This window comes from Halichondria panicea, chromosome 9 (assembly GCF_963675165.1).
Source record: "Halichondria panicea chromosome 9, odHalPani1.1, whole genome shotgun sequence".
Classification (NCBI taxonomy): Eukaryota; Metazoa; Porifera; class Demospongiae; order Suberitida; family Halichondriidae; genus Halichondria; species Halichondria panicea.
In genome coordinates, this window is record NC_087385.1 from 198,790 (window position 1) to 218,341 (window position 19,552).

At 43.8% G+C, this 19,552-nt stretch overlaps 7 protein-coding genes across 8 annotated transcripts; 5 read left to right on the plus strand and 2 right to left on the minus strand.

Annotated features, from left to right (window-relative positions):
* The first annotated feature begins 34 nt into the window (after positions 1–34).
* On the plus strand, positions 35–1,198 carry LOC135340720 (H/ACA ribonucleoprotein complex subunit 1-like). The gene is made up of 7 exons (XM_064537068.1): positions 35–229; positions 291–439; positions 516–575; positions 626–680; positions 836–868; positions 919–1,023; positions 1,082–1,198. Exons 1-7 carry the CDS (start codon positions 94–96, stop codon positions 1,102–1,104), a joined length of 561 nt encoding a protein of 186 aa, XP_064393138.1. The 5' UTR covers positions 35–93; the 3' UTR covers positions 1,105–1,198.
* Positions 1,111–3,796, minus strand: LOC135340719 (uncharacterized). The gene is made up of 4 exons (XM_064537067.1): positions 3,628–3,796; positions 2,582–2,797; positions 1,793–1,948; positions 1,111–1,404 (listed from the first exon to the last, which is right to left on the minus strand). Exons 1-4 carry the CDS (start codon positions 3,706–3,708, stop codon positions 1,273–1,275), a joined length of 585 nt encoding a protein of 194 aa, XP_064393137.1. The 5' UTR covers positions 3,709–3,796; the 3' UTR covers positions 1,111–1,272.
* An 18-nt stretch (positions 3,797–3,814) lies between these two features.
* Positions 3,815–7,059, plus strand: LOC135340714 (26S proteasome non-ATPase regulatory subunit 7-like). The gene is made up of 6 exons (XM_064537060.1): positions 3,815–4,057; positions 4,217–4,309; positions 4,612–4,709; positions 4,763–4,843; positions 5,712–5,803; positions 6,478–7,059. The coding sequence occupies exons 1-6, from the start codon at positions 3,889–3,891 to the stop codon at positions 6,959–6,961; spliced, it is 1,017 nt and encodes a 338-aa protein (XP_064393130.1). The 5' UTR covers positions 3,815–3,888; the 3' UTR covers positions 6,962–7,059.
* Positions 7,060–7,198: 139 nt separating this feature from the next.
* LOC135340728 (U3 small nucleolar ribonucleoprotein protein MPP10-like) lies at positions 7,199–9,997 on the plus strand. The gene is made up of 7 exons (XM_064537077.1): positions 7,199–7,754; positions 8,071–8,402; positions 8,457–8,554; positions 8,604–8,715; positions 8,946–9,083; positions 9,146–9,253; positions 9,487–9,997. Exons 1-7 carry the CDS (start codon positions 7,235–7,237, stop codon positions 9,943–9,945), a joined length of 1,767 nt encoding a protein of 588 aa, XP_064393147.1. The 5' UTR covers positions 7,199–7,234; the 3' UTR covers positions 9,946–9,997.
* A 212-nt stretch (positions 9,998–10,209) lies between these two features.
* Positions 10,210–12,937, plus strand: LOC135340733 (HAUS augmin-like complex subunit 4). 2 transcript variants are annotated; one of them, XM_064537084.1, is made up of 6 exons: positions 10,210–10,363; positions 10,647–10,859; positions 11,017–11,253; positions 12,081–12,211; positions 12,436–12,504; positions 12,682–12,937. In XM_064537084.1, the coding sequence occupies exons 1-6, from the start codon at positions 10,253–10,255 to the stop codon at positions 12,863–12,865; spliced, it is 945 nt and encodes a 314-aa protein (XP_064393154.1). In that variant the 5' UTR covers positions 10,210–10,252; the 3' UTR covers positions 12,866–12,937. The 2 variants fall into 2 exon arrangements, with proteins under 2 accessions (XP_064393154.1, XP_064393155.1); XM_064537085.1 differs by having other exon boundaries at positions 10,222–10,363; positions 10,577–10,859.
* Position 12,938: 1 nt separating this feature from the next.
* LOC135340730 (inactive serine/threonine-protein kinase TEX14-like) lies at positions 12,939–16,403 on the minus strand. The gene is made up of 11 exons (XM_064537078.1): positions 16,115–16,403; positions 15,579–15,877; positions 15,477–15,529; positions 15,250–15,397; positions 15,120–15,196; positions 14,812–14,984; positions 14,416–14,594; positions 14,080–14,168; positions 13,665–13,787; positions 13,195–13,398; positions 12,939–13,077 (listed from the first exon to the last, which is right to left on the minus strand). Exons 1-11 carry the CDS (start codon positions 16,357–16,359, stop codon positions 13,018–13,020), a joined length of 1,650 nt encoding a protein of 549 aa, XP_064393148.1. The 5' UTR covers positions 16,360–16,403; the 3' UTR covers positions 12,939–13,017.
* A 145-nt stretch (positions 16,404–16,548) lies between these two features.
* Positions 16,549–19,521, plus strand: LOC135340727 (uncharacterized). Its single transcript, XM_064537076.1, has 3 exons — positions 16,549–17,540; positions 17,602–18,072; positions 18,287–19,521. Exons 1-3 carry the CDS (start codon positions 17,468–17,470, stop codon positions 19,519–19,521), a joined length of 1,779 nt encoding a protein of 592 aa, XP_064393146.1. The 5' UTR covers positions 16,549–17,467.
* The last annotated feature ends 31 nt before the right edge of the window (positions 19,522–19,552 follow it).

The following is a 19,552-nucleotide window of genomic DNA, read 5'->3' on the forward strand; positions in this document are numbered from 1 at the left end:
CTCTACTCCAAGCCGCAAGAAAATTTACCTACAAGCCCCACCCCTCTTTTTCTAACCACGTGTAGTCCCAAATTACTTTCTTCTTTCTTAAAAATGTCTTTCCGTGGCAGAGGAGGAGGACGAGGTGGTGGACGGGGTCGAGGTGGTGGTGGCTTTAGCAGAGGAGGCCGAGGCGGCGGGAGGGGAGGCTACAACTCCTACAACCAGGGACCACCTGATCATGTAACAGGTGTGTATGCAGTATCGAGGTGTCCATATAAATTATAACCTATTATATATCTACCGTGCAGAGATTGGTGAGTACATGCACCCGTGTGAGGGAGAGCTGGTGTGTAGAAACACTAACGAGAAGATACCATACTTCAACGCTCCCGTTTATCTCGAGAACAAGTCGCAGATTGGAAAAGTTGATGACATATTCGGTCCCATCAAAGACAACGTATCCTATACTGCAATAAAAGAATTTTTGCAACTCTCAGTGTGTTGTTTAAAATGTGTCCTTGACCCACTTCCAGTATTTCTCAGTCAAACTCATGCCAAACATGGAGGCATCCTCGTTCAACAAAGCACAGAAGGTATTTATTTCACTGATTAGTGAATGATTAGTATTATTCCCTCCGTGCAGTTCTTCATAGATCCAATGAAGCTTCTTCCTCTCATGAGGTTCCTACCACAACCAGGTGAGTGTTGTGTGTGCATGTGATTGATTAAGGAAACCTTAAAAATGTTGTTTTGTATATTAATTTTATGTTGACATTAAAAAGCTGTTGATTTTGTAAACACGTTATACTTTCTTGTTAGGTGTTAAGTTGTCACATGTCTTACTATACTACAGGTCAGAAAGGAATGAAACGAGGCGGTGGAAGAGGCGAGTGTTGAGTGCAGTCATGTGATCAATGCTGTCATTCATGTGTACAGGTCGTGGAGGTCGCGGAGGTCGTGGAGGGTTCACTCCGAGGGGTGGGCGTGGCTTCAGCTCACAAGGGGGCGGTGGACGTGGCTTCAGAGGAGGTGGTGGAAGAGGTGTGTGTGTTGTAACACTGTGTAGTGTATGTGTTGATATTGTTATCGTCACATGCAGGGTTCAGAGGTCGTGGGAGATAAACTCAGTAGACGCTATAAATAATTATCATGTCATTACTTACATTCTTTGTGTCTTTTCTTTAATAATATTGAACATCGACAATAATCACAAAAATCTTATATATAGTTTTGTTTGGCAAAAAACAATTGTCTTGGACTAAAAGTTCTATATATTATATTGAACACAATCTATACAGCTCCACTGGACCCAGCACTTCCCTCATACTTGGCTTTAGTAGGCCCCCAGCCGAGGACTAGACCCCCCACGATCATGAACACTCCCATACCAATGTGCAGGAACAATGTCAGGAAAGCAAAAGCCTGCATGGGAAAGAGGGCATTAAAAAAATGTTACACATGCCATGAGGTAAATTTTCATGGTCCATGGGGGTTAGTTATAAACATACAAATGTAGCTGCATTGACATTCAATACCCAATGCACTAGCTTCATGACGAACAAAGTTGAGAGGAAAATTCAAGCATGTGCAAAAATTACTGTGTATACTGCATTTAGGGACCACAAGTCCAGGCATAGAACTGTAACCGTGACTGTTTAGATGGGTGTGGCCCACCCCCAGGCCACGCTCATACTTGTGACGTTTAGAGGGGGGAGAGGGGTCAAGATATTAATGTTATAATGACATTATTAAGAAATGGAAAAGTAGTTTGAAAGTGCCCCCTTATAGGATATGTAATAACACAACTCACAGCTGCAGCTCCAGAAGCTCCAATGATCCTCTCGATGACGCTTCTTTGCAAGGCATTAGCACCGGGCAAAAACCCCTGCCATCGAGGAATGTACACAGCCAGGGCCACAGCAGCACAGAAAATGAGCACAGCTACCACAAAGTTGAATACGATATCCTGAAGGGAAAAATGTACAAACATACGAGCAGTTTGCATATAAAACGACTGTGTGCATGACTATGGTGGGCCGTTTGTTTCAAAATTCAAATGTTACATTTTCATTCAGATTACAATACATTCATTCAATATGAATATACAGTATTCATTCAAGACCTGCAATTGTCATTCAAGATTTTAATGCATTCAAGTCGACAATAATTATTCAAGATATGCCTGCATGCATGCATATACAGTCATTAAAACACAACATTTATAAGATGTCCTTTGCTTAATGCTCAAAACTCGGAGGTCGGCAACGAACCCCTGACCTCTTGTTAATTTTCGTCAATCAATGTCATGTTTCTGGTTTGGGAATCACCTTACCACTACTGAGGGAGGGAGTTGATTATTGTGAACTCCATTTCCTGTTAATTAAAACAACTGCCCCATGCAATAAAACTACAAAGTGTGGCTAAAGTCATCTGAAATTATGCATGTTTATGCATCCATCAAAATCTTGAATCTTGAATGAATAATCTTGAATGCTCTTTAATGAAAATTGCACATCTTGAATGAATGTATTGTGATCTGAATGAAAATGTAACATTTGAATTTTGAAACAAACGGCCCACCATACATGACTCCACTTACAATAATGATGACGATGGAGATTTGTTCGTTGATGATCGAGACGTTCAAGAACCGCTGAGCAATAACCACAGCCTCGTAAATGATGATAACAATCCCCACAAAGACGAGCCAGCCCCCAGCAGAATCAGTGAGTCCTATAATCTCCAAGGACCCGTTGGTCTGACCCACAGCAGACTGACAACTGCCACCAGCAGCAGCCATGATCAGCGCCAATATCTAGACCAGGGGGTGAGTCAAATACGTAATGCAGCGAGATGGTGTGCAGTGAAAGCAAAAACCCAACTTAGCTACCTAGCTAGATATACCATACCAATGGTAGACTAGCAAGCCAACAAACAAACAGTGCAGTGACAAGCTTGCGAGTTTAATCATAGATTGAAGAGTTAGAGGGATAGGAAACGGTTTGTATCTCGAGTAACATCCGCGCTACGCTGCGGTTTAATCGAGGCCATCACAACAATATCTATTTCTACACTCAGTGCATAATAAACTACAAGTAACTGTGCTTAGTCCGTGCAACTCACTTATATTTCAAGGTCTATACCTATTGTAGTAGTCATAACCAGCACGCTTACACGTTACATGTTCCAATAGCTCTAAAACAGCCTTGGGAACATATAACTTTATTGGAAAGTCTCTTTTTACTGGGTGTGGTCAGTCATTAGCAAGTACTACACGTGGCTCATGGACTAGGCGTGTTATAAGTTGCTGAAAGAGATGATGTCTCGAGGAAACACAGCTTTGGGAGTTACCCGGCAAAAATGTGCTTAATAGCCTCGTTCATAGGGCGTAGCGCGGATAATTTTCGAGGCTCCACTGCAGATTCAATGTAAAATCCTCACGTGCACCACTCCGTTTCCTATCCCTCTAACTCTTCAATCTATGGTTTAATAGACAATGGATCTAGCTATTATTAATAATAGGTATTAAATGCAGTGAGAGAGCTGGAGGACAGTGATATTTCTCAGGCTGGTTTATGAGCCCAGCTAAACAATAACACAGCTAGTAGCTATAAGTGGTCTAGGTCTTAATTATCTTAAGCTTACAATGAGCGCTCCTCTGATGGCGATTTCAGTAATTCCCTGCCAGCTTTTGACGATCCCGATGCCAGGATTGATGAAACCCATGTCTCCTAGATCCTAGACTCACGATATCGATCACAGACTCAAGAAAAACTCTCGCACAGAAGACAACCCTGACAGATGTAGCTACGCCCCCTTTTTTCTAAATTAGCGAATTCTCCCTAATATTCTAGTAGTGCCCTGTACATGTGGTTGTGAGGAGATAGAGTGCTAGTGCAGTGAGAGATGCCTACAAGAGTACCCAGTCAAGTGGTGGTCCATCCCATAGTCCTATTGAGTGTAGTGGACCATTTCAACCGTCTCAGCAGGATTGGTTTCCAGAAGAGAGTGGTGGGAGTGCTACTGGGCTCTTGGAGGAAGGGGAACATTGTCGACATTGCCACTAGCTTTGCTGGTACACACACACACACACACACACACACACACACACACACACACACTGTTGATATAACATAGCCTTTAAAATGTCTACAAATGTACATGGTGTGTGCATTATGTAGATAATTTATAATTATACGTTAATTATGATTTTATTGTTCTTTATTTCCTCCAGTACCATTTGAGGAGGATGAGCGTGATCCCAGCGTCTGGTTCCTCGATCATAACTACCTCGAGAATATGGCCGCCATGTTCAAGAAAGTCAACAGTGAGTTTATTTAACACGATTTTATGGCACTTTGTATACCAGACACATGTTATACTTGTGTGTGTGTGTGTGTGTATAGTAGGTAAGTCAGGGCTGCATTGAGGGGGGGGGGGGGTAAAGGGGGTAATTCGCCCCGCCCCCCCCTAGGATCTGGCAGATTCATTTGTACTGTTATAATTCTGATAACTTCGCCCTCCTACATTTTAATTTGCTCATTTCGCCCCCCCCCCCCCCTGATCCAAGATCCTGGATGCAGCCCTGGCTATTATAATTATTGTGTGTGTGTGTGTGTGTCCCTGTAGGTCGTGAGTATGTGGTGGGATGGTACCACACTGGCCCCAAGCTCCACCCCAATGACATCACTATTCAAGAGCTCCTCGGGAAATTCTGCAACAACCCAGTAAGCTTTTTAAAAAAGATTTATTTATATTCACCTGCTTCAATTGTACACAGGTACTGGTGATAGTGGATGCCAAACCCAAGGCACTGGGACTACCCACTGATGCATACTATGCTGTGGAGGAGGTCCACGATGTGAGGAACACACACACTCTGTAATACTGCACATAGGGCCTTGTTAACTTTTAATTATGTTAAGTGATAACAGTCTACTAGGTGTTTGTTTGTTTTTTCCCTTCTTTTTAAAGCTAGCTGTTTGATATGCTAACTAACTTCTCACACCTCACCACACACACACACACACACACTACCATCTATTTAATGCCTGATGCTAATTCTCTAAGAACCAAAATTAGAGGTTAATGATTGGTTTGTGCTTGCCACCTAGAAGAACCACATAGACCCATCCCCATTATCAGATACTACCACCACAAAACCTGTACAGCCTGTACCTTATAAATTAAGCCTCGGCAGATTTAGTACACAGCCATGCAAGCTAAGTTGAAGTATTACAGCAATATCAAGTCCAAGATAAGTCCTATAATTTATGTCAGCATTTAATACCTCAAATGGCTTACACAATAATTATTCAGCATGGCCCCAAGTAAATAGCTTATTCAGTGTGTTAGTTGTATGTGTTTCTAGATGCAACAGATGATTGGGAAGTGTTGGTGCACCGTGAAAGACTCTTTAACCCATCATTCTCGGCTCTCAAGGCCGGGCTCTGTTTGCTTTTTCTTTTCTGTTCGTCTGTTTTTCTGTGTTGTCTGAATATAAAAGAAGCCTACCAGTAGACAGCTAATTAACTATAATAAGAGTTATTCCTGCAACCATTTGTCAATTTGTATAAGCAATATTTAATGAAAATAGGAGAGGTGGTTACCCTCTTCTCTGGTCAGATAAGGCAGTTCCTCACAATTATTTCAACCCCTCCAACACACACACACACACACACACACACACACACACACACACACACACACACACACACACACACACACAGGATGGTACACCCACCACACGTACATTTGAGCACACCCCCAGTGAGATAGGAGCGGAGGAGGCAGAGGAGGTCGGAGTGGAACACCTACTCAGGTGAGCACACCAATGGAAGGGCACTGTATGGCTACCATACAATGACTGTACGTGTGTTAAAAGTAAGGTGTGTTCTATTAGTGATGTGTTGGCTAGATCACTTCAGTTTAGCCTTTCATTGGATATTATTATTATTGTAATGTCTAGCTAAGGAATCTTTCCTACAATCTCTGGCTTTAAAAATAACCCAATTGTTAATTAAATTGACCACTTTAGTATATGTACACTAGTCTAGACCCTCCCATTCAAAGCCGTGTCTACTGCTCTACCAGTAGGACGTTAACAAAGTGGAGGTATAGTAACGAGAGGCCTCTACCCATTGTGTCCCCTATAGCCCAGTTAGGCTGACACAAGATAACCTCTCACACTCTGTCATAATATCTGGTACACTGTGGCCTTGAGGTATTAGCATTTCCATGTAGAAGTCCCTGGCATACTTGTCAACCACATAAAGCATAAATGAAGCCATAATTGACCACATAACTTCCGTGGCCGAACTCAACGCAATAGACTTTAGAGCCAGCACCATTACATCATTTGTATACAAATTATGACTTATAAATCACATTCAAGTAGTATCTATCAAACAAATAAAGTATTATTGAATGTGCCGCCACGATGTGAAATTATAGTGGAGTATGGACAGCTATAGCATGTACTAATTATTCGTGCAGGGATATACAAGACAAGACGGTGGGCACCCTCTCACAGCGTATCAGCAGTCAGCTGCTCTCCCTGCAAGGCCTCCAAACACATCTAGAGGGGATACGCGATTATCTCGAAAAAGTCACCCAGAAAAAACTACCCATGAATCACCAGATTCTGTACCAACTCCAGGATATATTTAACCTGCTACCAAATCTCAATCTGGATGTGTTTACACGATCGTTTGCAGTCAAGACAAATGATCAACTGCTGGTTGTGTATATCGCCTCGCTGGTACGATCTGTGATTGCTCTGCACACTCTGATTGAGAATAAGGTCTCCAATAGAGAGGCTGAGAAACAAGAGAAGGAAGGAGACAGAAAGAAGGATGAATTGAAAGCAAAGAAGGAATTAGCCAAAGCAGCAGCCGAGGGAGAGAGTAAAGACTCTGATAGCAAATCAACTCCCAAGAAAGACAAGAAATCTGACGAATCAAAATCGACCAAAAAATAGTCGTTCCACTAAACACTTATTGTTAGGAGTTGTGTATTTTAGAGTATTTACTCCCATTGCCTTATGTATTTATCTTGTAAGTTTTTACTTTTCCTGTGTGCTGGGATGATCAAAGTGCTAATTACCCACTAGCGTTGCAATAGATAAGAGTCGGGGAAATATGTCTCATTATATAGCCGCGGGGGACAATAACATTGTTCTGTGAACTTTGACCCTTACTTTTTTGTATCTTTTGTTGCCTTCAAACCACGTGGAAAGTGAAAAGTCAGAGCCATGGAAGAATTTGTTACTAATTTTGAAGCGAGCCTCTCCAATCCTCTCTCCTACTTGCAACCCTCGGAGCAGCTGAGGTCCTCTTGTGTGGATGGAGCCAAGAAGCTATTTGATTTCTACAAGAGTTGGTCTGCATGCTTCAAGACAAACGTTCCAACAGGTCCCCTGTCAGAGCTCTACACTGATGGATTCGACAATGAGCAAGTTTGGGCTGAGATAGAGCTAATGAATGAGCCAGTCCTCAAGAGCCTCAAGAAGCACATCAAGAAGGCATCCACCTGGACAACCCAGCCACCATTGAAAACAGTCGCTACTATTAAGAAACGTCGCAAGATAAAGGCAACAGAAGTGGAAGTAGACACGAATGGTGATGTTGATGAAATAGAGGAAGAGCTGGACTCTGGTGATGACAGTGTACGAGTTAAGAAGAGTACAGAAAAGAGATCGATTGTGGATGACAGGTTCTTTAAGCTCGCTGAAATGGAGAAGTTTCTGGAGCGCTCTGAACAACAGGAGAATGGTAGACATACTGTGCTGTGTGATTCATGCTCGTTTCATACCCACCCCCACACACACACCACACACACACACACTACCCCCACACACACACACACTACCCCCACACACATACACACTACCCCCCCCATACACACACACTACCCCCACACACACCACCACCACCACACACACCACCACCACCACACACACCACTACACACACACACTACCCCCACACACTCACCACACACATACACACTACCCCCCCACACACACACACACTACCCCCACACACACCACCACCACCACACACACCACCACCACCACACACACTCACAGATGCTGTCAATGAGTCTGGATCAGGATCAGATGATGAAGACGATGTTGATTTTTTCGCTGACCAAGACTCAGACAATGCCTCAGGGGAACGCCCTCACTATGACCAGTTCTTTGATGCCCCAGAGCCTGGCGCTACTAAACCACCGCAAGGTAGCAAAGAACAAGAAGATGTAGAAGACGAAATTGGTGATGATGAGGCTAGTGATGCTGGTGAAGGTGAGGAGGGGGGTTTTCCTAACGACGAACCAGATGTCGAGGATGAAATTCCTGCTGTGGACAACACTGAAATTAAAGATGAGCCATTGTCCACTTTTGAAAAGAAACAACTCAAGGTATAGTACTGCGTCTACATGTGCACTGTGATTACTGCCTTGCTGTTGCTCTAGATGAAAACAAGGATAGAGGCGCTGGAGGCGGTGAACCTTGCACCCCGGGCCTGGCAGTTAGGGGGAGAGGCCAACGCTAAGAACAGACCTCTCAACAGGTATACCTGTGTTAGCTTGTTAGTGAATTGTCTTGAATTGTTTCTCTAGCTTGTTAGCTGAGGACCTCTCATTTGATCACATGACCCGGCCTGCCCCTGTCATCACTGAGGAGACCACTGCAACTCTGGAGGACATCATCAAACAACGTATACTTGACGAGGTCAACTACTGATGTGTGTGTGTTTTTAATTGTGTGCAGTATAATAGTACATTGAAGTTACCCACTTTTCCCCACTCTCTATCCATTTCCCCAACCCTCACTCTGTCTCCTTTCTTCCCCGTGTCATTTTAATATAATTATGGTAAATATTTTATTTTCGTTTTAGGTGTGTGTAGTATCAATGTGTATGTGAGTGTCGTTTTTGATATCTGTTATTTATTGCACTGTAGGCTTGGGATGATGTCGGGCGTAAAATAAAGCCCACTGAGAAGCCGTATGATTACTCAAGGTCGCAACCTTTGGACCAAGGGAAGAGCAAGCTCAGTTTAGCCGAGGTGTACGAACAAGAGTACCTGAAGCAGACTCAGGTGGGTGGGCGCTTGTGAGTGTCATGTGATGTGTAATACTGAGATCTGATTGGTGCCTGCAGGAGGAGGATATAAAGGAGGACGATAGGCACACAGATATCAAAGAGTTAATGAAGAAACTTTTTGTCAAACTAGATGCTCTCTCTAACTTCCACTTCACCCCAAAACCAGTGAGTACCCCAAACTATAGCTCAATAGAGAGAGACGCATGTATAGTACCAGGGATGTGCCCACACTGGTGGTTGGTACACCTCTAGACAAAATAACTACGTGTGTAGAACTGGGATTGATGATTGAAAAGGCCACCACTTTGAAGATTCTTTACACATCACTGTACTATAGTTTACTAGCTGTTATATTCGTATCTCTAACAGTATGCCCCCCCCCCCTCCCTCCTGTACAGCCCAAGGCTGAAGTTAAGATAGTCCCCAACGTGCCAGCTATTCAGATGGAGGAAGTGGCACCCACTGCTGTCAGTGAGGCTGCTCGTGTAGCACCAGAGGAGATACAGGCCAAGTCTCAACGTCCTCAAGTGGGAGAGACAGAGAGAACTGACACGGATAGAAAACACGATCGTCGATTGAAAAAACGTCGAAAACGTCTCCAAATAGCCGAGAAGAATCAGCGCGATAAAATTGTTGCTAAACTGAGGCCAGGGCTGGGTAATAAGTACACAAAGAAATCACTGGAGAAGAAATTGAAGGATAAAGAACAACACGAGCTGGTTGATAAGAGTTTGAAGAGCTCATCGCGTTTCTTTGCCGCCCTACAGGAGGAGGTGAAGGAACAGGTCAAGAGTGCTAAGAAAGGACACGAATCTGCTAGAGAGAGAACTACATCTGCACAGCAGTATAAGCTATAATTATTCATGTCATGCAATTGTCGTGTTACTATTATAACAGTGTTGCAAGCTGCGCTGTGCTAATGCCTCTCGCCATAATTATTATGCTTTCGCTCAAGAGTGTAGTAGAGGGAAATATATAATTATGTAAACTCACTGACTTTATTTGCCTCGAAACAGGCCGCTTTGCACATAATAAAGTCATTGCCTCGAACCCAGGCCTCTATTGTCTGCGGCGTGGGATCGAGGCTAAAAGATCCCCTTCCTCCTACGTTTTTGACTTGTTGCACTTTCTATATTGACGATTCGTTTCAAAAATGGCTATAAGATGGACAATTTGAAGGCAGAGAATCCGTCCTTCTCCAAGCTACTCGACATCTTAGAGAGTGGGAAACTTGAGAATGGCCATTTAAGAACCACTGCTACGGACCTCAGCCAGGTCAGCTACACTAGGCCCACACAGCCAGCCCCATCAATTAGGGGTACCTAGGTACCTTTTGTGCAACCCTGTACGTCCATGTATGTGTGTACAGCCATGTAGATAAATGTCAATCAACCTCACTATATACCCATATCTGCTATATGGGAAGCTGCATACAGAACTGAGAGTTCTTTGTAAATGTCATCTCTCTATCTATCTATATAATTATAGGCACGGTCCAGACTCCACTATCTATATAATTATAGGCACGGTCCAGACTCCACTATCTATATAATTATAGGCACGGTCCAGACTCCACTCAGTGAAGCATCGCTATCTGGAGCAGCAGTTGCTCTGTACTGAGGTGGAGTGTGTGTTGACCTCTCGAACCCAACGCCCACTCACACAATGCATGGCGGCCGCTAGACTACAGCATTGTCTGGGATCTGACGAGCCGTTGCTAGGGGTAACCACAGAACACCTGAGAGCTGTCGACCCAATGAGAGGAATACAGGTGACTGTACATGTACTATTCAACGTCATTAATAAATTTTTAATAAAACCGTATTTTTCACGCATCATCCGAAAATTGTAACTGTGACCGCAATAGTTTCCGAATAATGCGTTAACTGTGTATTTCATTCAAATACTTTTTTTTCTAAATTGCACAGAAATGCAAAAAGGAAGTCATGGCTGATTTAGAAGTTTCCCTGAGGTCAAAGGTCGCCCGAGTGTTGAGTTGGCAGTCCCCCCAGAGAGAGTTGGGGGACAACGAGAGCATCCGATTGGCCAAGATAGGACAGCTGCCGCAGTTGCTACGGCAACAGGTAGATGAGAATAGGAGGAACAAAGAAGAAATAGAAGTTACAAGGAAGGAAATTGTTGAAACACTCAAAAGAAAACACAAGGTTTGATATTGTCGGAATTGAATTTTTAGCCTCTCTTTACAATAGCTTCTTGAGTATAAATAATAGTTATAGACTGAGTCCAAGGTCTCTATGGGGTTTTGAGACCTGAAGGCCCGAGGCTGTAGCATCTCGAGCGTAGCGAGGGTGCTACTAAGGGCCTGAGGGTCTCAAAACTCCATAGTGACCGTTGACGAGGCCTATAACTGGTTTAGAATAGTGCTAAGCAAGCTAGGCTATATTAACACAAAGAAGACTCTGAAACCAAGAGTTTCTACAAGCCTCAAGCAACGTTAAAGCTTTGCTCTGGCTAGTCTACATAAAAAAACTCACATTGATGAAGGCAGTTTCTGTTTCTTGAGAATCACGCATTGCAAATAAAAAGTTGCTATTGTCATAGTAGTTAGCTCTGCACTAGAGCACTAGCTATTGTAGCTGCAAGAGAGAGATAAAAGCTGCAAAGCGGCACTGCAGAACCCAAAACTTAAAAAAATTAATTTTTAATGATGCTCTGTATCATCGTTACTATGACTTCAACATAAACTGTGTGATGTTGCCATGTTCCATACAAGTTAATCTTGACATCATCTTGCCTGTAGGCATAATCAGTATAATAGACCTACTTAGAAGACCTCAGGTCCATAAGTGAAATAATGGACCTCTCAGTGACCTATCAGATTGCAGTATTACTACAAGCATTTTCTAATTATAGAGATTTAGACCCATCTATTTTTTTCATGCCCACTTAGACCTTTAGTTTGTCTCCGTGTGTTTGCAAAAATATAGTTTACTTGACAATTACCTATATCAACCCATGATCTGCCCATCAGGTGTTTGTAGAGATGTGTGCTGAGTTGAGAGGGGTACTGGAGGGACTCAAGCTAGGAGTGGTGATGGAGGCAGACCAAGCAGCCATGGAACACACCGCCTCACAGTGCACAGCCATGTCAGGAAAACTAGAGTAAGTACATTTTGTAGGCCCTTTCCTAGCTCTATAATTATTGGGTAGATTTGCTTGTCGATTTCCACCAAAAGCAAAAGCTAATTGGCATTAATTTAATCATAATTATTTAGGGAGGGAGCTGGTTTGATGGTCCATACTTGAGTGTAGAGGGACCAGTTACCAACGGTTTCATTATACACAGAACTATTGTAGTGTGTGATTGTGTACTATTGTGTTTGCAGGGTGATGTACTACCAGCTGTTGAAGGGCGTGTGCTCTGAGGGACGGTTACAGGCACTCAAGGAAATACAGTGAGTCAACAAACACACCCTCTGCAAAATTATGTATCTGCTCTGCTAAGTTAATTTTTATGTCTACTGTACAAGTACGCGTAGTGTGTGTAGCTGTTGTTAATAACTACTTCAACCCCCCCCCCCCACACACACACACACACACACACACACACACACACACACACACACACACAGGTCTCATCTAGAGGCTGCTCGTACTAAACTTGATGAGAGATTGATCCAGTCGCGTCAGATGTTGGGTCATTACCACTCCCTAGGGGAGGCCTTCACCACTCTAGCTGAACAATATCATGAGATGCTAGCTAACATTGAGAACAAAACATGGGCTCTCAAAGAGCTCTCTAAAACCACTAGCTAATTTTTATTGTGTAGAATGTCTTTGGTACATGCTCTTTTTATTATCTTGTCTATAATAATTTTTAGTTAATTATGCTGATGAAGAATGATGATCAATCCAACAACACTCACATTATCATGATAATTATGAGTTCAATGAGTTGGTGATCAGTTCTAATAGGACTTTCTCCTCTCCTCTGGCTCCACTGCCAGGTACTCCACTTGAGACTGAAACTGCAGAAAAAAACAAGATGTGAAATCTATTATTATAACGAGAACACAATGTTAAATTGTAAGGTAAAAACAATTACATCGATCATGCTACCTAAATTTGGAATACAATGTTCCCACCTGCTCAACTCTGAGTCTGCCAATAGGTGCACAGAAGCAGCACTTGAGAATAGGGGCAATCTCTTGATGATGTCGCGATATGATGAGCCTCTGTCCATCCTTCACTAGCACCCTTCCCAACTGAGGGGGCGTGAGGCCAGGCCATGGGACTTCCCCTCCCCACATCTCCCACAGCAGCACACTCAGACTGTATACATCACTCGCCTGAAGACGGGGGTAATAAAAAATAATGATTACACATGTCAGACAGGTAATGAGATTGCATGATTAAAGGCAATTTAAGAGGTTACACACACTTAAAGATTAATTATGCTGATATCTAATGCCAGTAGAGACATGCACACAGCAATCATATGATGTACACTGTAAACACTGTCCACACATAACATAAGGTATACACTGTCCACTGTTACAGTAGGAATGACATAAGGTACACTGTACACTGGGTGTGTGGATAGGAGCACACTCACAAACTCAGGGATGCGTGACTTCATTAGCTCGGGGGCAATCCAGGGCAGGAACAGTCGCAGTGAGGCACTCATTTCCCCAGGGATGGCCGTGGAGGGAGCGTGGCAGCAGAACAGGTTGCACAGCTACAAGAAGATCAACAGCATACTAACAGTACTAGTGGATGCATTCAGTGATCGAACTGTACATGTACAGTGACTTGTACACAGGAATACAGTTAACAGAACAGATGATTCTCACTTCATTAAGTATTGTAAGACCCACTGATCTAATATCATTATAGGCCGCCTTTCAAAGAGCTACTTTTAAACGTGGAATTCGTGGAATTGGAGAACCCAAGGTTACGGGTACTCACAAGTAAGCTATCGAAACTATGAAAAATCACCTCAAGTGTTTAAATGTGATCAGGGTGCGTACCTTGGGTATTCCTTGCAGGGTGAAATAGACGGCATGTGATGAGATGATGTTGTGAGTGACCCCCTTCACATTGTGCAGGTAGGCAACAGCTGGGAGGGGGGGGGGGGGTCAACATGTAATATCCATGGTATGGCTAAATTGGCAAATACTTTTGTCTCTCAAGTAATAATAGTAAGTTATGGCAGCTAAAGAGTCCCCAAAAACTGGTAATTTAATGGGGGCCAGAGGGTTGTAGCTTACTATTGAACCCACGGAAAAGAGTATTTAGAAACAATCACTTCACTAGCTATAATACATTGTGTTCAGTATTACTCGTATTACTGCTATAGAGCATACCACTTGTGACTCCAGCCATGGTGTGTGAGATCTCTCCTCTAGTGAAGGGCCTCAGTTCCTTATGTAACTGTTGGTGGAGAGAGGAGGACTGCAGTGACTCTAGGGCCAGGAACATGTCTCCCTTGCTAGGCCCACAGCACACAGCCATGAGGAGCACAATGTTGGGGTGTCGTATAACACTGCAGGGAGAAGGGTGGTGGTAGTGGGTCAAAAACTGGAAAATAGGACGTTAATTTGCGAACCCATTACTGATAATATGAACAGCAGAACATTACTTTTGTAGCTCTTATGGAGGCTGATATACATGAATGATTATACATTGATGGACCATTAAAAAATGGACATATCCAAAGGCTATAAAGCAGTTGGCTAGTAGTTAGCATTGTATCACTATACCTGAGGTTGTCCATTTCCTTGGTGAGTACCTCAACGTTCATGACTGGACTGAGTGAATGCTCTGTACTCTGTTGTGGGTCAATCTGTCTGAGAGTCACGCCCACTGCTCCACTCCACACAGCCCTGCTCCACACACTCCCGTCCACGCTGCTCCTCTCAAGCTTAGACAACGTCTGGAGAGGGAGAGGGGTATATTCAGGGTACAGTCTTTATGTGCTAACAACTATATTATTATTGATTTTGTCCTTTATAGGCGCACATATACCATATAATTATGGGGTATACTGTGGGGGGTAATATTTTATTACCTTGAGCACTTCTGATGGTAGAACTTCAGGCACAACTCCGAAGGCACCAGGACTGGTCTTGTGGCCCACTGGGAACACTGTATGAGCAACCAGTGTGTGCGTACAATATACGTTGGAAATATCGACTTACTAAAGCCGTAGTCAAAGATCTCTCGACATCGACCCTTGTAGAATAGCGAGGCTTTAGAGGTCAAAGGTGAGGTGTTCTCCAGAGTGGTGGTTGACTTGGCAACGGCATGCATCCAATGAGGATACGAAGCATTGGGCCGCAATTTAGACTGTGTGTATGTGGGGGGGGGGGGTGGTTTCCTATTTTGTTTTTTCTTGTCTGAGACATAATTATAGGGACTAACTCACCAGGCAGGCAGTGAGATTGCCACCAGAGGTAGAAGCTTGTACCTGCAACTCAACTGTATGTATAGCATTCAATTTATGTTTGTAAAGGCAGATGGAACTCACAAAAGAATTCTATCATTTCCAAGATGTCAATTTTTCTGAGTCTGGTTGCGATGTCCTGTGGAGTTTCCCCGCTCTCATCTTTGGCCGTGAGGTCCCCTCCGAACTTGAGCAGGTGTTGCAGACACTTGCACTGGATCCGTGCATCATGCAGGTAGTAGGAGAGGTAGTTGTAGCAACCAACAGCTAGTCTACAGGTCCCAGTGACTGGGTTAAGAGACCTAGTTATACCCTCGGGGAAGTTTGGTGGCCTCCCTCCAAGGACTGCTGCATGGCACGGGGTCTGGGAGTTGTCATCTCTCCTGTGAAGTGGGAAATAGAATCGATTGTACCGTTATTTTGCTGGTGAAAAACCTATGCGAATGAACCAATATCCTAATAGACATTAAATTGCGTTCTGGCAAAGATCGTGTACCAGTATTTAATTTTTGCGAAGTGATCAACACTCAAAAAGTTTGCATGATAATAATTTTATGTTTGATGCTCACAAAACATTCGATATAGTAATGCGGTACTAATCTTAATGGTACTAATCTTACTGGTTTGGATTTGCTCCTCTTCTGAGCAGCTCTTTGACACATTTCTTGTATCCATTCAATGCAGCATAGTATAAAGCACTTCTCAAGTGAGAGTCCACACTGTTGGCATCTCCTCCCTTGTCCAGAGCCTCAACCAGCTTGACATAATGTCCTCTCTTGGCATACTTGACTAGACTAGGAGTTGGTCCCTTCTCCAGACATTGTGGATGTTGCTGCACACCTGCAGACAGCACAGAGCAACTCATCTTGGGCACAGAAGATTTGAAACTGCTTCCAAGAAGCTGTTGTTGTCTCTGTCCCCTGAGGCTATGTTGCTACATGCAACAGATCTGTACTCAGATAATCTGAGCACAGGCTGTAGAAACCATAGCAACTCTCCCAGCTAGCTGAGCTGCAGCCGTCCTGCAAAGCCTTGCAAAAGAAACAAGCTCCAGTTTTGTGGTTTGTGGTTTTAGCTGGACCTATAGCTCAGAGCATGGAAAACGCAACAGTACTATCAACTATTGCTCCCACTGCTGGAGCAAATAAAAGTGATCTACCTGGCTCTGGCAGCAATGCAGTGCCAGTTATCGTGGCTACAGTCGTTATAATGGTCTCAGTGGTACTACTCGTTGCTGGAATCAAACTGTGTGGGAGACGCAGAAAATCAAACTCCTCAAGAAATGTCTCAACGGGTAAAAAATTTTGGAGCTTCTGCCATAAATCAGTTGATGTTGACGAAAGTGCTATAGTACCCGGACCCACGAGAAAAACTTCGCATAGAGGATCGAAAGTGGGTATCCAAGAAAGTGAAATACATGTTAACGAAAACACGGAAGCTTCTGCCGATGAAGTACCCTCAACTAGCACTGATGAGATTATGCAACACCAAACTGTCGAGGTTGAAATTCACGAAGATTCAATTAGCAATGATTCTATTAGACCATCCGCCACCTCGCTACCTACATCGTGTAGAACATCGACTCCACAAGACCCCCTCCCCAGCCCCACACACAAGCCTTTCAGGATGATCTTTGCAACCAATGATGCAATCTATGACATAGCATAAAGAAATCAATCGTAACGGCAGTATCAAAACAGACCAAAATTATCTACCCTCAGAGGGACAATAGCTTTCACTATGAGCGTAATTAGAAGAACTGTTATATAATATGTAGACAATGTTTATCCTAGAGAAACAAGTACAATAATATTTATTATGTCATTATTTTAATTTCAACATACGTATAAGTTGTGGTACCAATTTTGGAAAAGTGATAGTCTAAACAAGTTTTCCACTCTCACTATAAAAATTTACTTGAATGTACTCATTTCAGTTCAGTTCTGTGTACGCATGCACAGCAGCTTGCAACGATGCAGCAAGCTATCATCCTGATCCTCTCTGCTTGCCTGGGTTGTCTGAATGGGCAATTGGTAGCAAAATCAAGTGAGTCAATGAATTTCTACAAAATATTGCTAATAATTATTTGTTTTTCACCACACTCCAGATACAAAGCTCCAGCCCATTGACACCATAGTGCTACTGACCAGACCAACCCCCAGCACTGCAACACCATACGTGTCTACAACCCCTGAACCACCGTATGTCCCCCCAAAGCCCTACCCCACCGAGGTCTACCCGTATGACCCCTACGAGCCATACGACCCCTATGACCCCTATCCCTTCTACTTCTGTGAGCTGAATGAGGACGAATACGGCCGACCTTACTATGGCCCCTACGATGAGTATCGTCCACCCTATCAACCCTCCCCCACCTACGCACCTCCTACGCAATACCCACCAACAGAGCCACCTACCAAATATCCCCCTCTCTATTACGTGCGTCCTCTAACCACCAAAGCCCTGCCACCACCGGAAACATACGAAGTGGATGTTGAGGAACTGGCTAAACGAGAGAAGAGGCAATCTCTGACACTACCATCCTGTATCACTAGCCACGAATGCAGGGAATCAAAAGGTGAACACATTATGGTAGAAAGAACAAAGTCATTATGCATGCATGTGTGCGTCCACGCACAGTAACAGATACACAATATAGGCATACCTTAGCTATGAATGTAAAATAATGTGTATACAAAAGCAAGGTGATTAGGAGACTTACCTTACAAAGTAGCAAGGTGATTAGGAGACTTACCTTACAAAGTAATATAATTATGTGTTTCATTCCACAGAGAAGTGTTACGGATATGGGACTAGATATGACAAGTGTGGGCGTCGATGCTCTTGTAGGAATGGCTACCTCGAGGATTGCTGTCGTGTGCGTAAAGAGTGGAGATCAATGACACAAGTTGAACGTTGTCGATATGTCCGAGTGGTCCGAATTGCAAGCACTCAACAACCGTGGAAATCCTGTTATGATGAGCTCATTAGAAACCATCGAGATAATTTCGGCACTGGAATCCATGGCATCAATTTCTTCCTTCCATGGCATCGCTGGTACATACTGGCTTTGGAGAATTTGCTTCGACAGATTAATTGTCAAATCACTGTTCCCTATTGGGACTGGAGTCTGGAGCCGCTGACGTGGCAGAATTCGATCGTATGGTCAGCTCAGTGTGGGTTAGGAGGTGATGGAATTGCAGCTAACGGGAACGCTGTAGGGACAGGCCCTTTCAGACAAGGTGTGTGGGAGCTCACACCCTCAGCTAATAACAACAATGGTGGAGACTTGAGAAGAAACTTCAATGGACAAGTACCGGATTGTGCGTCTATTGCCGAGACTCAAAGGCTGGGAGTGGGTCAATTCAACGCTTGGCATCCATTCATTAGCAGTACTCTCCACGATTCAGTCCACTGTAGGATAGGGGGTACCATGTGCTCTGTGGATGCTGCTAATGCTCCAGAGTTCTTCCTCCATCACGGCTTCATTGATAAACTGTGGACAGACTGGCAGAACAAGGGACCTGCATTCAAGCATCAACCGTTCTACAGTAACAATAATTCTCCCATGCCTGGTACATATGGACAGAGCCCACGAAGTGTGTACGATCTGAACAGACAACCAGGCTGTGTCAGAGTGTGCGTGGAACCATCATCACGACCGTGCAGACTCAACACAACCTACACACCCGCTTGCTCGACTGCTATGAACTGCAATGAGTACTCTCCCATTAAACTAGCCGGGATGATCCCCAGGCCCTACCCTCGGGTCCCAGAGGATGCCTACGAATTATTCAACACACCGTACGAAATACGAAGGATCTCTGGCCGCTACCACCAGCTGTACAATGACTACGATGAGCTCTACAAAGTGCTAGAGTCGAATGGTTATACCAACCAGGACAGTTCGTACAGGCCTAGGTATGGGGAGGTGCAGTTTGACCGCTACCTGTATCAGGCCACACCTAACGATCCGTATCTCCCCCCACCCCCTGATGTATGCAAGCCCTACTTCCCAACTTACTAAGAAACTGAACTTTTAAGATTAGCCAAAAAAA

What these genes read in the sequence shown, in the direction of transcription:
- LOC135340714 (XM_064537060.1), top strand. Translation starts at nt 3,889, where the DNA reads ATGCCTACAAGAGTACCCAGTCAAGTGGTGGTCCATCCCATAGTCCTA. An exon ending in CATTGCCACTAGCTTTGCTG is followed by an intron (nt 4,058 to 4,216) that starts GTACACACACAC and finishes TATTTCCTCCAG; the next exon opens with TACCATTTGAGGAGGATGAG. An exon ending in CTGTGGAGGAGGTCCACGAT is followed by an intron (nt 4,844 to 5,711) that starts GTGAGGAACACA and finishes ACACACACACAG; the next exon opens with GATGGTACACCCACCACACG.
- LOC135340720 (XM_064537068.1), top strand. Translation starts at nt 94, where the DNA reads ATGTCTTTCCGTGGCAGAGGAGGAGGACGAGGTGGTGGACGGGGTCGA. An exon ending in ACCACCTGATCATGTAACAG is followed by an intron (nt 230 to 290) that starts GTGTGTATGCAG and finishes TCTACCGTGCAG; the next exon opens with AGATTGGTGAGTACATGCAC. An exon ending in GAAACGAGGCGGTGGAAGAG is followed by an intron (nt 869 to 918) that starts GCGAGTGTTGAG and finishes TCATGTGTACAG; the next exon opens with GTCGTGGAGGTCGCGGAGGT.
- LOC135340728 (XM_064537077.1), top strand. Translation starts at nt 7,235, where the DNA reads ATGGAAGAATTTGTTACTAATTTTGAAGCGAGCCTCTCCAATCCTCTC. An exon ending in AACAACGTATACTTGACGAG is followed by an intron (nt 8,716 to 8,945) that starts GTCAACTACTGA and finishes ATTGCACTGTAG; the next exon opens with GCTTGGGATGATGTCGGGCG. An exon ending in TCCACTTCACCCCAAAACCA is followed by an intron (nt 9,254 to 9,486) that starts GTGAGTACCCCA and finishes CCTCCTGTACAG; the next exon opens with CCCAAGGCTGAAGTTAAGAT.
- LOC135340733 (XM_064537084.1), top strand. Translation starts at nt 10,253, where the DNA reads ATGGACAATTTGAAGGCAGAGAATCCGTCCTTCTCCAAGCTACTCGAC. An exon ending in GCCATGTCAGGAAAACTAGA is followed by an intron (nt 12,212 to 12,435) that starts GTAAGTACATTT and finishes TTGTGTTTGCAG; the next exon opens with GGTGATGTACTACCAGCTGT. An exon ending in CAGGCACTCAAGGAAATACA is followed by an intron (nt 12,505 to 12,681) that starts GTGAGTCAACAA and finishes ACACACACACAG; the next exon opens with GTCTCATCTAGAGGCTGCTC.
- LOC135340730 (XM_064537078.1), bottom strand. Translation starts at nt 16,359, where the DNA reads ATGAGTTGCTCTGTGCTGTCTGCAGGTGTGCAGCAACATCCACAATGT. An exon ending in AAGGAAATGGACAACCTCAG is followed by an intron (nt 14,595 to 14,811) that starts GTATAGTGATAC and finishes TTCTCCCTGCAG; the next exon opens with TGTTATACGACACCCCAACA. An exon ending in CATGGCTGGAGTCACAAGTG is followed by an intron (nt 14,169 to 14,415) that starts GTATGCTCTATA and finishes CCCCCCTCCCAG; the next exon opens with CTGTTGCCTACCTGCACAAT.
- LOC135340727 (XM_064537076.1), top strand. Translation starts at nt 17,468, where the DNA reads ATGCAGCAAGCTATCATCCTGATCCTCTCTGCTTGCCTGGGTTGTCTG. An exon ending in GCAATTGGTAGCAAAATCAA is followed by an intron (nt 17,541 to 17,601) that starts GTGAGTCAATGA and finishes ACCACACTCCAG; the next exon opens with ATACAAAGCTCCAGCCCATT. An exon ending in CGAATGCAGGGAATCAAAAG is followed by an intron (nt 18,073 to 18,286) that starts GTGAACACATTA and finishes TTCATTCCACAG; the next exon opens with AGAAGTGTTACGGATATGGG.
- LOC135340719 (XM_064537067.1), bottom strand. Translation starts at nt 3,708, where the DNA reads ATGGGTTTCATCAATCCTGGCATCGGGATCGTCAAAAGCTGGCAGGGA. An exon ending in TCTCCATCGTCATCATTATT is followed by an intron (nt 1,949 to 2,581) that starts GTAAGTGGAGTC and finishes TTTTCCCTTCAG; the next exon opens with GATATCGTATTCAACTTTGT. An exon ending in GAGCTTCTGGAGCTGCAGCT is followed by an intron (nt 1,405 to 1,792) that starts GTGAGTTGTGTT and finishes TTTCCCATGCAG; the next exon opens with GCTTTTGCTTTCCTGACATT.